At 32.7% G+C, this 13,993-nt stretch overlaps 3 protein-coding genes across 3 annotated transcripts; all 3 read left to right on the forward strand.

Moving 5' to 3' along the window:
- Positions 1 to 1,711: 1,711 nt before the first annotated feature.
- LOAG_07799 (hypothetical protein) lies at positions 1,712 to 4,542 on the forward strand (the record flags this gene model as incomplete). Its single annotated transcript, XM_003143332.1, has 3 exons — positions 1,712 to 1,858; positions 4,232 to 4,359; positions 4,425 to 4,542. 3 exons carry the CDS (start codon positions 1,712 to 1,714, stop codon positions 4,540 to 4,542), a joined length of 393 nt encoding a protein of 130 aa, XP_003143380.1.
- Positions 4,543 to 6,310: 1,768 nt separating this feature from the next.
- Positions 6,311 to 7,092, forward strand: LOAG_07800 (hypothetical protein; the record flags this gene model as incomplete). The annotated part of the gene is made up of 3 exons (XM_003143333.1): positions 6,311 to 6,372; positions 6,531 to 6,703; positions 6,902 to 7,092. 3 exons carry the CDS (start codon positions 6,311 to 6,313, stop codon positions 7,090 to 7,092), a joined length of 426 nt encoding a protein of 141 aa, XP_003143381.1.
- A 379-nt stretch (positions 7,093 to 7,471) lies between these two features.
- LOAG_07801 (hypothetical protein) lies at positions 7,472 to 7,628 on the forward strand (the record flags this gene model as incomplete). The annotated part of the gene is made up of 1 exon (XM_003143334.1): positions 7,472 to 7,628. A coding segment is annotated over one exon (157 nt), but the record flags the coding sequence as incomplete, so codon positions are not given.
- Positions 7,629 to 13,993: the final 6,365 nt, after the last annotated feature.

A 13,993-nucleotide genomic window follows, 5' to 3' on the forward strand; every position in this document is an offset into this window, starting at 1 on the left:
GTTTTTTGAATTTCAGAGTAAATAAAAATCTTCAAAGACGCAATTACTCACTTATTCGAAAAATGAGAGTTCTGTTGTGTTTTAAGGTCAAATTCGAACAGCATTATTTGTCTAGGAGTCGAAATAGCAAGGAATAAAAATTGAGAACTTACACACAAATTAAGTCATGCTTCTGAAGCTGAACCAATTCTCAATCCTGATGTTATCAGCACTTTTATTTTCAAATCCAGAAATTAAAGATTATGTAGCAATTTAAGCAGCGCTAATGCTTGAAGTGCATTATTTTGGAAGAAATTTTTGGGAAAAATAGAAATTTATTAGAAATTCAGTATGATCACATCCATTATGATTGGATATCATGGATCACAAATCTCATTTATCATTTTGCGTTACGAAAGCATATCATTGACATTTAAAAATTGAGCGAAGGAGCTGATGAAAAGAAGCTGTGGGTTAGCTATCAAAACTTCATTTAAGCTATTTTGCAAAAAATTTCGGAAAAAATCCTGCAAAGAAATCACTAAAATTGTTTGCACCGTTTCACTTTTCAATTCATACTAATCTAAAATATTTTACATTTCTACCAACAAAATAAATGTTAAATTTTGCAAAAGCGTAGAAAGGAAGTTTGATAGGTCAATGGTAATGTCAAGCAAATAATAGATCTCTTTCAGAAATGATTTTTATGTGCAAAAAGAAAAAAAACTTCTGAATACATTCTTATTTCTCTTTTTTTTCTTGTTTTTCGTTTCAACAAGTATTTATTTCCTCAGTTTATATCGATGAGAAGACGCACGCATATGATGAAGCCCAAGGACCTATTTATTAGTAGCCGATTCGGACCTTAGGTTTGGAGGAAAACGACCGCTACATCGATGTAACACGTTATAACAATGAACCTGCATAAAGTGTACCGAAATCTCTCGTTTAGTTTATTCATGAAAGTGTAATCATTGGTTTGTAGGAAAGTTGTTGCAGAAAACTTGGTTTTCTTCTTTCGTAACAAATAGAACTCGAATTCCTCGTTTCCTTTTTTGAAAGAAAGCTAGTTTCCCATGTTTAGTTAAGAGAAACTGCTTTATTGAGATTGAATCATCAATGGATTGGTGAGGATCTGCTGATCTTTTCGATGTAGCTGAATACCAGGAATACAGATAGTATTTGTTAACTAAATAGAAAGTAGCGCGAACGGGACACAACCACTACTTCAGTCCCGAGGAAAAGATTTAAATGAATTATTGGAGGAAAAAAAGAAACAGGGTCAAATGGTTTAAATGAAAAGTGGAGATTCCCTTAGAGAGATGGATGCGCACCTCATTTTTTCTTTTTTTTTTTTAGATAGAATGTTACTCCTACTGTCGCGAATTTCGAATATCGTGAAGCTCCAAATGAAATAAAATGACTAAATAAACCAATGTATAAATCAATCAAACAAATTGTAACAATGTCATGAATAACCTACAAATATGTTACAAATTGTGCAGGTACAATGATATCATTGTCCATGGTGTAGATACTGAGATGTCTTTGTCTTATGCTGTCCATTGTTAGCTTATATCCTTTTCATTGCTTTCATTGTACAAGATTTCGTTACCCTGACTGTTAGATATTGTGGAAATTTTATTTGAACACAGCTTTAATTTCGGTAGTCGGCTACATCCAGATCCTGCTCTCAACATTTTTATATATGAAAGCATTTTTTTTTCGAATAATGCCGGCTCGATCTAATCAGGCACAACTCGTTTTATTAATAACTAATTTCATTGCATATACAACTCCACCATCATTCTTCATGCGTTTTCATCACACCGACAAAGGTGAAATAATAACTTTTAAAAGATATGCTCCTTTCAACGAGGTTAACATTCGACGATATTACGCAGCGATTTTCAATCAAGTCATACTATTTCCTACCGTACATCATGAAAATGAAATTGTTAATGCAAAAAACCGGAAAAAATTCATAATACGTTTAGCATTGCATTTTGTCTGAGATTTTTTTATGCATTGTACTGGTTTTGTTATCCATGGCCAATTGCTCTCAATATAAATTAACAAGGATATATAGAACCACTCACTGCAACTAAAGGTAGGCATCCATCCCTTCAAAGGAATCTGTATTTGGTTCTGTTTCTATTTCATCCTCCAATAATTCATTTCAATCTTTTCCTCGAGATTGAAATAGTGATTGCGTCCCATTCGCTCTAATTCTACATAGTTAATATATACTATTTGTATCACTGGTATTCAGCTACATCAAAAGGATCTGCAGATCCTCACCAATCCATTTACAATTCAATCTCAACAATACAGTTTCTCTCAACTAAACGTAGGAAACTAGCTTTCTTGCAACAAAGGAAGCAAGGGTCTAGTTTTATTTGTTACGAAAGAAGAAAGCTAAATTTTTCGCAACAGTTCCCCCACAAACCAATGATTACACTTTTATGAATAACTGAACGAGAGATTTCGGTTTACTTCATGCAGGTTCATTGTCAAAGTGTTACATTGATGTAGCTATAAATAGATCTTTGGACTTCATCATAGGGTACGTCTTCTCATCGATATAAACTAAGGAAATAGTTGTTGAAGCGTTATTTTTTTTTCTATTTGCACAGTACGAATCATCTTTGGGAAATGATCAATGACCTTAGCTGAGCTACTTTTATAAGTAACTAGAAAAAAGGAAAGATATGCTTTTACCTTACCGTTAAAATTAATAAAACTCAAGGTAAAATCGGTAGATACATTAATATGAGTTGAAAATAGAAAAAACTAAGTAATCATTACACAATTAACATTAAAATAAGAAATGAAATTAATAATGCATTTATAAATCAAAGTAGAAAGGTTGTGGGAAAATCTTTCCAGATCAATTATAAATATATGATATATGCAATATACGCATAACTGGTAAACAGCCTAAATTTTGAATCTTTTAAAAAGAAATTCGATCTTATATTGCTCCGCAAAGCTTTTAAGCAACGTGTAGTTACGCATTATTATCGGAAAACTTGTCTGACAAAATAATTCGGTCATTTTAATTAATATGTTGTTAATTTCGTTAAAACATTTTTGCTTGCTTTTTTACTTCTTGTCTATATCACATAAATTTCGCTCTTAAAAAAAATTCGTCCGAAATCTGGTTATAACTTAAATTCATTTTACCCAAAATTCACTGCAGTTTTTGTCAGAAAGCTTGAGCAAACAACTTTGTTCTATTTGCTATGCTTATATGCAAATGATTACTAGAATTCAATTCAGCTAATTTCCTGAAAGAATCGTTGTAAAAGACTTGAGGATCCACTACAAGTAACCAATCAGAAAGCATGAAGCATCATTTTACAGGAAAGAGATGATACATAAACCTAAATAAAAATACTTTAAAAATGAAAACTAGACAACATTTCCTGAAATGCGAGTTGAATTCCAGTCATATTACCTTATTGTTCCCTACCATTGCTCCTTGCTATATCGTTAAAGGCATAAACTTTTTCCATTTTTGATACTGTCACCACTTTTCCATAATTACTTGTGTCCAGTAGAAAATGCGACATAATAGAAATCATGAACATTTGTAGCATAAATATATGTCCACTCAAGGATTAGTTCCTGCAACTTGAAATGACCGAGAAATTCTTCAGTGAATAGCTTTTTTTTAAAAAAAATACTTTAGCTGAGGATTTCTATCGCCTTTTAATCATGATACAGAGAAAGTGAGGGTTTCCCCTCATTTCTACACTGAAAAAAGTAAATGAAAGGTAATTAAATAACTTACTGTAAATCTTACCCTTAGTGACACGTCTCTATGATGAGCAGTAAGACCTATAAAACTAGATAGTGATAGCCTTGAACTGATTTCATTCACTATAGGAAGTAGTAAATTGTAATCAAGTGATTTCAAGTGATCAAAGAAACCATTTTCAGTAAGCACTCTCCATCCATGATATTAGAAGTGATAACCATCTTGTCTCAGCCAGTACTGTATCGAATAATTCCAAATGGCTCAAGATAAATAAAGTTCAAACGAGGTTTCAAGTGATTCAAAATAACTGAAGTTTAAAAGCAAACTAAATCAGTCATTTTGTGCGGTAAAGTTTCAGAATGACATAAAAAAAGAAGTGATGAAGTGATTAAAACAGATTTCAAATTTTCAAAAATTATGGAAGATTTTGTTCTGTAGCAACTTATTAAAACTGATTCAATTCACAACCAATTTTCAATATGCTTGCAGATAAATAACTGTAGAAGGAAAGGTATTTCAAGTTTTACAGAAATTGGAGACGAAAGAACGAACTATCGGCGGAGAAAAAGTTGCACAATCTTATTCCACGGTAACTTCCATCGAAATAAGACATACAAGTAAGTAATTATATTGTGGCAGGAGTTCTCGATTGTTGTTCCTCCTTATCATTTTTGGTATACAGTTGGAGTGAGAATGAACTGAAGTTGCTGATGAATAGACTAATCAGGGATGTCATGCTGAATTGCACGCAGGAATTATCTTACTATAAATTTTTGGCCGAAGTAAATATGCGCAATTGACATATCATTGACATGTAACACGATGGTTAGATTGTGATTTATAGTGCTTTCCTACGCTTAAATCTTGACTAATGGTGTTTAGCCTTTCCAAATTTCACTAAAATTCATAATTAAAAAAAATGCAGATGAAGTGAAAGCGAAAGGACAAGTTTACCATAATTGTGACTTTCGCACTTGTTTTCGAAGGAAATCGTTAGTCTTTAAGAAACTGTTTAGTTCCATCTCTTTATTTCTTCCTTCGCATCAAATGTGCGTCATCATCGGGAAGACGTAAAATACGTTGGACAATTGGACTTCATCACAAGAATTATTTTAATAAAATATTCGGCGAGATTTTAGAAAGTTTTTATGTTCGTCTATCCGCCCATTATTTTTCCTCTTCCCAGAAAACAAAAATCGAACTTTATATCTGTCATAAATACATGTTAGATAGTGAGATAATTCTGCAAACACGACTGATAATGAAAGTGATAACTTTACATCATTAATCACACAAATTGGCCATGAACTGTAAATGACTCTAATTGTTTCTGTATAATCCCCCGTTCAAGGCATTAGGCAACCATTCTGCATTTGTTATCTGTACGAGGCATAAATCAGCCCTTCTAGTCCCAGCATCGAGAGTTTCAGTTTCCCAGCATCGAGAGTTTCAGTTTCCCAGCATCAAGAGTTTCAGTTTCTAGAACTTCAGAACAAATAGAACTCCTTTAATAAATAGAAATCCTTCATAAATAGAAATTCTTAAATAAACAGAAATCCTTTATCACCTAGATTTTCGTCTCCTTTCCCGAATTTTTCAAAGCAGAACTGCACTGGCTTTTTGTAATCAGTTCAATACTTCGCGCATATATTGCAAGCTGTTTTTTGTTTGTATTCTTTTACAAGTATATTAAATGATTCGATAAAAGTTAGGCGAAAATAATTTTACTTCACTGCTCAAATAATTGAAGGTTTCTCGAATTTCTAATTATTTAACTTATTATTCTTCTACTATGGTAATTTTACAACAAAGGATTAAAGTAAAAGTCTGAAAACACAAAAATAAGAACAACATATTTTTGTTTTAGGAATTTTGCAAATTAATATTCTTTTATGTCGTTTTCTTGGCTAATAACAAACATAACTTCTTGAAACAATATAATACTGACAACACTTACGATGTTATTAGGCTAGGCAAGAACATATATTTCTTGTCAGACCAATAACTAGGACATACCATATGGTTTTATATGTTTCAAAACCATTCCATTGCACAAATGGAGGGATGCACCTGGAGGAACCTGAAGCTCTTTAAGCGTCTGAAGGATGTTACACTAACTGTTTGGATAGTAGTTCTCGTTCCTATAATATATTTTTTTATAAATGAAATGAAAATTTATAAGTCAATTTACATCCTTAAAATGATCCATGTCAATTCTACTCCGTCAACCAATACGTATTGATTAATTGTTAATTGATCTGTGAATAAAATGTAACATTTCTAATATTTGTTAATTTTATCCAAATTTGGAATAAAAAAATTTTTCGAAAATATCTCAGAAAAATATGTGAAAAAATTCTTTTTTCAGAAATTGCCTTTTTTCATTATTACAATTCATACCTGGTCGGATAATTGAAATGGCATGGTTGTTCAGAAATCGGGAAACAACACAGTTTAAATAGAGATACAGTACGAAGGAGCATCTCAACTTGGTTTTAATGCAGTAATATCTCTTTTCTGAATTACATAATTCCATTGGGAAAGAATTACAGGAATATTTCGAGATCAATGTGGATATCACGTCATATCTATACCAGATTACTCAGCCTAGTTATTAATCATGTCCATAAGTAGTTTACTTGGTTTAATTTAAAAAAATGAAGCATTCATATTTTTAAATTCTAAGCTTGACTAGGGGTCATTACCATAACTAAGCCGCTTATGGTTAATTTCATTTCATAAGCTCAAATTGAAAAGTGGTAGTAAGTTCACGGCTAAAGGATTATAGAATAGCATATCGGCAATTTGGTCAAAATGTTAATCGTAGCAGAAAAGAAATCCGAGCCATCTTGTCAGCTCGAAATCGTCCATCACCCAGAGAATTGAGTGTATCACGTTGCTATCATGAAACCTCTTTGATGTTTGTCGTGAAAACTAATCTGTTGACCTCGTTTTTCAGCGGTATAGATTTATTCGGGATGTAGTATTGTTCTTGCACAATATTACTAGTTAACAAAACAAAATTCCCATGTTTATATCAATGTTATCACTACATATCGTGCCCATCTGGGACATCCTGCTAACTTCACTTTTTGCAAGGATGCATGCTTGTTGCACCTCTCAACTAGGAATAGGAATTTTAAAAGGAAGTAATTTTAGTATCGCTGTTGTGTACATCTTCTACGCAACAATCAAGCTCATGCATTGCGCGAAGAAATGATGCAGGCAGGATGCGAAGACATCATAATAAATATCGAACGAGTAATGACACTGATATGAAATCCTCATCAAGAATACAGTCAAGTAGTATGAGTTCAAGTGAATTGGTAAGCATTGCAAAGTGTCGCTGAAATCGCGAGAAGTAGAAGAAAATAAGTGATACTCAATTTCCAATAATTAATTATCTTATTGAAATCTTATTGAATGTGATTAAGCTTTGTTCATAAGTATATTCTAGAATATTCCATGCCAATGTATCAATGCACATAAATACAACAACCATTCCCATACCGTGGGAAATCATTCTTCACAATAACCCCGCCTCCACCTCATCCCCGGGATAGCTGGGTATTATGGATTTGGTGGGGGGATCCGGGTGGCTGTGTTGCATTCGCGTTTATGTTGATGGCGTGCTTATAATTGCTGAATAAAGGTTTAATTACCCAAGTTTGAGGTTTAATCACCCAAGTTGAGTGAAAACAATTCAAGAAGAATTTCAAGAACTTCTAGTTATTATCGCGGACAAGAAAGAATCTGCGACACAAAGAAACCAAACATTATAACTGGTGAATCTGAAACGTCACATATCAGAAGCAGCGTAAATTTGAAAAAAACCGAACAGCTGAAAAAGCCATCTCCCCATCAACGACAACATAATTTTTCATAGAGTCAGAATTAATAAATTTTCTTGAGCTGTCGTGAAAACAAAATTACTAATGTCAACTGGACCGAAAAATGTTCAATACGTTAAAACAATTAAAGTATATGCATCACAAATTTGTTCCTTAAATATTATCTTATTTAGATCATTTTTTGATAAGTGATTCATTGCACAAAAATTACAATTAAATTTCCAACGTATTAAGTGATGAATCGTTCATCCAACTGTTCATCCAATTTACTGGCACAACATGCCAAATACGGCTGACCAGGAGCTTTTTTTTTGGCTCTATCTTCAGCTCAGTAACAAGGCCTAAATCAAAAAACAGCTGCATTCAGAAGGGCATGACGGTTATATCTTCACTAATAATGTGATTTGCCAATTCAAATTTCATCAAGGGTCATAATTCAAAAAAAGTGCAGATGAAGTGTAAACGTAAAAACAAGTTTACGATAGTTGTGACCTTGTCGCACTTGTTTTCGAAAGAAATTGTTAGTTTTTAAGGAATTATTTTCTGCCATCTCTTTATTTCTTCATTTGCATCAGATGGCGTCGTCATCGAGAAGACGTAACATACGCTAAAAAGTTGGACTCCGTCACAATTATTTGAGTAAAATATTTTAGAAAGTTCCCATGTTCGCCATTCACTCATTATTTAACTTTTCAGAAAACAAAAAGCCGAACTCTAATATATATCGGTCATAAACATGACTTTTATCTCTTCTCAGAGTATAACCATTGCTTTGTGGGAATTAAATAAACGAACTTTTGGACCGTTCTTTTTCATTTCAAAGCGTAAAGGATCAATAATTACTATATTCTTCCCCCATCAGCAACATTACATTGACATACGCCTCAATCTTTTATGAAATTTACATGAGTATGAGTAATTTACATGAACACTTTGTCTTATGCTAACTGTCAGTGGTTACAAATGAGACTTCTCTTTAAATGATTTTGTTTCATGAATAAAATCCAAAACAGTCGAAGTCCGCACGTATCATAGATCTGATTATCACGTATTTCAGCATTCTGCTAATACCTGTCAAATCTCAATCAGCTTTCAATTTACAGCCAATTAATAAATACAAGTTTGCCATTCCTAACCTGCTGGCAATGGCTAGCATTGCTATTATTAGTCTTCTGGGAGCTAAATATCTTTTTCGTTTAATAACTAATCTGATAACTTGCGGTCACTTGTGATTTTGGCAGGAATAAGCCCATCAAGATTATTAATGATATCAGAACCATCAATTGAACAAACTCATTTTCTGACATCAAAAGATATTACCCTCAACTAGAACATAACGGAGCTATAAGCTTAACTGTAATAGTACCATTTGAACACTGCCGATTATATTGCAGGAATTTTGGATTCCTTATCATGCTACGATTCGTTATCACCAAATATTTGATTGCTTTAACGATAATGTAAGTTAAAATGTTTGCTGTTATCATATCACTCATGTTTACATATCTGCTAATGCATTCTTCCACTTTCAGCACAATCTTATCAATTACTGAAACCGATGCGCAGTTGGTCCATTTAAACTATAATTCTTTCAATGACAATACGGCAGGCCACAATGTATGTTCCATACCTTTTATTAGTTCCAAATCTTAAAGTGTCATATATTAACCATTAGTGTTCATTTAAGCATCATTCCTCCCAGTAAAAGCTTATTTTAAATTTAAGCATCAACCCTCCCAGTATAAGATTATTTTAAATTTAAGTCATTGAACAACAACGGTAATCCAATAAGGGGATTCAATGTTGGTGAAAGTGGTCGAAGAAGAAATCGACCTAACCAATCAACGCAAACTCCGCTTCGCCAAGGATTACAAGTACTTCGAACTTTTGTTAGGGGTTTATTTCCAGAGCCTGGTAGAGGCTTCCCATATTATTCTCCATATGGTTATTATTATTATTATCCGTACTACATTTACCCTCGTTATTACTACCATTATTATGGATAATTGTTTCATTTTCTCCAAATGTCTTTGTATCATTGTGCGGACTTTAAATTTTAAAAATTATGAAGCAATTGTGTGTCGTCCTGTTCTATATCAAGCTATTAAATATGATTGTGATTTGAATCAATGTTAAAAATATATCTAAAGTCTATGCGGCACAAGTTATCGTCATCAAAGTCATCCACGGTTCCGTTATAGTTTGTAGTACCTCTACTAAAATCTGATCGTATTCCGGTATTGCTTTATTGAGATTTTCGTCGTTGGAGAAAAACTCGAGAATATTTATAGCTGCTCCCTTAAGGATAGACTTTACTTCATGATATTTCTCCATTGCTTCGCTTTTTTCACTTATTGACAATATAACATTGTCCATATATAAGTTTCTTCTGATTTTCAGCGTTTTCTGGCTTCTTTTGCTTTCTAGGTGGTAATTGAGTGTTGTTGAGAATAAAGACGGTGACATTTTTCGGTTTGTGTAGTGCGATATTCGGTATTTTCTATATGCATTGCAGTACTGTACAGTGCAGTACTCGGTATTTTCTATATGCATTGCAGTACTGTACAGTGCAGTACTCGGTATTTTCTATATGCATTGCAGTACTGTACAGTGCAGTACTCGGTATTTTCTATATGCATTGCAGTACTGTACAGTGCAGTGCTCGGTATTTTCTTCGTCATTGATATCGCAAGGATTTTCTTCATTATTGGCTTTGAAAGGATACAACAGATTTATTGCTCAATTGAAAAGTTCCCCACAAGGTGCCTCTATCTGAGCGAATCTTATCTCGTTTTTACTCGTACTAATATACTTGCTCTTTGGGTTTTTGTTCTGTGATTTCTTTATAGTTCCATTTTCTTGGAACTGAATGGAATACCAGTTATCCATTTACAGTTCTCCTTTGTTGTAGCATATGCTGATATCATGAGAATCAATGCTATTATGAATAAACTTTCCATTATTGAATTCGACTTATTGATTCTGAATCCGTCGTTTTATTGCATTTCTAGTTCGGTGATTTTTTGCATTTTCTAGTCCGGTAAGTTTTCTTGTTTATCGATCTTTTACATTGACTTTTTAAGAGTTTTTAATTGAGTTCCTAACTTCTCTTCATCATTAACTGCCATATTTATTGGTCTGCCGAGAATTTTCCTATTTGAAATAGGATAAAACGTATTCAATTTGTGCTCAGGTTTAATGTAATTGCATATCTATCTGAATGTCATTTGATAAAAGGATTTTTTAAATATTGACAGATACAGACAAGCAGTATTAGTGATCATCCGATTCAAACACCACTTAATATTGCCATAAAACGAATCACCGACGAGAAAATGAAATCAACATAACAACTAATTATTGTGATAACGGAAAAGAAAGCAGTCCTATATCTCCTTGGCTATCATAATTAATTCAATTGCAGATACGAGAGATACGGTTGTTGTAGAAAGTTGTAGAAAGTCAGGTCGATGAACAACAATCCTTGCGGTGGTGACGCTTGATGACGTTGTACATAGTAGAGATGACATTGCAGTCAACTTCCTTCTATGTGAAACTACGATGGAATGTTCTTTTTCGGGAAAGATGGAATGCTTACACTTTACCTGCTCAGTTCATTTCTGTCGTTGAATCTTCTACCACTTAAAATTACCCATGTAAACGGAAACACAATTACTTTTGCACTTTATTGCTTCTAATTGTTCCTTACTCGATTTCCTTCGTGTCGTGTAAAACGAAGTTTTAGAAATAGAAACAATTAGGAATCGTAGTCGAATTCAGTTGAAACATAAACTTTATTTTGAAAACCGACCAACACTCTTTAGAATCACTTTGTTTTTTGTCAAAAACAAGAAGCATGTTGTTGTCAATTTCACGTAAATGCATAAATACATAAATATTTGCATAAATATTACACAAATACAAATGTTTGGTCAAATGAATATCACACATTACATAAAAATTCACATAAATATTTGGTTTGTCTATTTTTGAATTTAGCCAATGCTGAAACTAATGAAATGAAATCGCCTAAATTATTCAGTTAGTTGTCCCTTAAATATACGTGGGGACATCCCTGAAAGTCCACAAAATCCATTAGAACAAAACGTAAAAGAAATAAGTTTCCGACTAATCTTATTGCTATTTCTCACAGGATAAGTTTCCTTCAGTTGAAATACAACGAAGACGTAAACCTTATTGCAATACTACTAATTGTACATTGCCAATCATATTTGAAGGAATTTTGGAGTGCTTATTATACTGTCATTCGTTATCACTAAATATTTGATTGTTCTGACAATTATATACTCATACAATGTAAAAAAAGTGATCATATCAGTCATTCAGTTTACACATCAGTTGATGTGTTCTTTCACTTTCAATGTATATTATCAGTTGCTGAAACGGTTCCACAATTGTCCACTTTAAATCTAAATTCATCAATGGCAACAGAACAAACAACAACTTATGTTTCATACCTTTTACTATGAAAGACATTGTTATATGACAGTAATGCTCGTTCAAGCATCAACATTTCAATAAGCGTTGATCAACAACGATAATGTAGCAGCAGGCTCCATTGCTAGTGGACGTGGTCCAAGATAAGGTCAATGTCAGCAGAATCCTTCTAGCTGATGATGTTCTGCTCTTGATGCTGATCTGTTTGCTCACAGACAACTTGCTTGGTGGAGACTTGTCATATACTTCATCATATAATTATAATTATTACTAGTGCTATAGGGTTATCTACATCATAGTAGGTACAGAAGAAATATTTGGTACGAATGAAAAGTTGATACGGACCATCTCACTCTCTTTATTACTACAATTATAAATAATAGTTTTACTTCCCCCAAAATAATTTTGTGTCGCTGTGCAGATTTTAAAAATTATGCAAAATTTTGTTCTGTAGAAAGCTATCAAAATTGTTTCAGTTCACAATCAACTTTCAATATATTCGGTACAATTTATCGTCACCAAAGTTACCTGTATTTTTAGTGCATACAGAAATCAATAACTCATGGATTGAAAAGAAAAAGCAAACGAAATGCCGAAACTAAATGAATCTGTTAGTAAGTGCTTACTTTTCATTTCAGTTACTTGTTGGATGGTTGAATTATTACGAATTAACTAATTAAAAAGCAAAGGTTATCTTCATGTATTATATTTCCCAATTCACATTTTGAGAATTCCTTAAGATTTGGTACCAAAAATGATAAATCTGTATGACTGTGCCTGTCAAAAACGACGTTTTAAAAGTCGAACAATGCTTCGGAAATATACAACTACATATGACAGATATTTCTCCAGCCAAGTTGTTGCCATCGTTTAAAATCGTTGATTTTAATTTCAAATTTTTTTTCTTAGTGTCGTGGAAAATGAAGTTTCAGAAATAAGAGCAATTGGAAATTGTAGCCGAAAATTCAGTTGAAACATAATTTCTATTATGAAAACTGACTAACTACTCTTTAGAATCAGTTTTTTCTTTGTCAAAAGCAGGAAGTGTGCTGTTGTTAATTTTAGGTAAATACATGAATATATATTTGCATAAATATTGCATAAGCATAAATATTTGGTTACATAAATATTTTAATATTTGGTTCTCCAGCGTTAATAAATATTTGACATAAATATTTGATTACATAAGTATTACATATTACATCGCGGTTTTTATCGCAGTTTTATAAATCGCGGTTTTGTAAAACCATGTGGCTCACGATCGTTTCGTATTTCACCTTTTCCTCTCCTTGCTAATGAACTCTTTAAATGATTTTGTCCCATGAATAAAATCCAAAACAATCGAACGACCCTGCATGTATCATACTTCTAATTATCGTAAATTTTAACATCCTGCTATTACCTGTCAAATCACAAGAAGATTTCAATTTTCGGCCAATTAATAAATGCAAGGTTGGCAATGGCTAACCTTACTATCATCAGTCGTCCGGAATCAAAGTACCTTTTCCGTCTAAAGTATAATAATTTTAAATTCGCATTTTCAGAATTCCTTAAAACCTCGTTTCGAAAAGGCTAAACTTGTAGATCAGCACGTGTTAAAAGCAGAATAAAGCTTTGGAACTGTATGCCAATGGCATATAAATCGGTTATTTTTTCCATTTCCTTTATTCAATCAAATATTGCCACTGACTGATACGATTCGTTGATGTTCATCACCCCAAAATGTCTTTTTATTTTTAATTGAAATTGATAGAAACGTAAGAAATCCATTTTAAATTGAATGATAATCAGAATAGGAACACACGGAAAGTTTTAACCTCTTCAACAATCACTAATTTGTTGAATTTTAATCAGTAGAACATGTAACACAGGAATTTTCCTCCTGTCTCCATCTCTATCAACAATTTTGCTTATTCTTACGGTTTCCAGATAAAAACCTTTA

This window comes from Loa loa, assembly GCF_000183805.2.
Source record: "Loa loa unplaced genomic scaffold supercont3.246, whole genome shotgun sequence".
NCBI lineage: Eukaryota > Metazoa > Nematoda > Chromadorea > Rhabditida > Onchocercidae > Loa > Loa loa.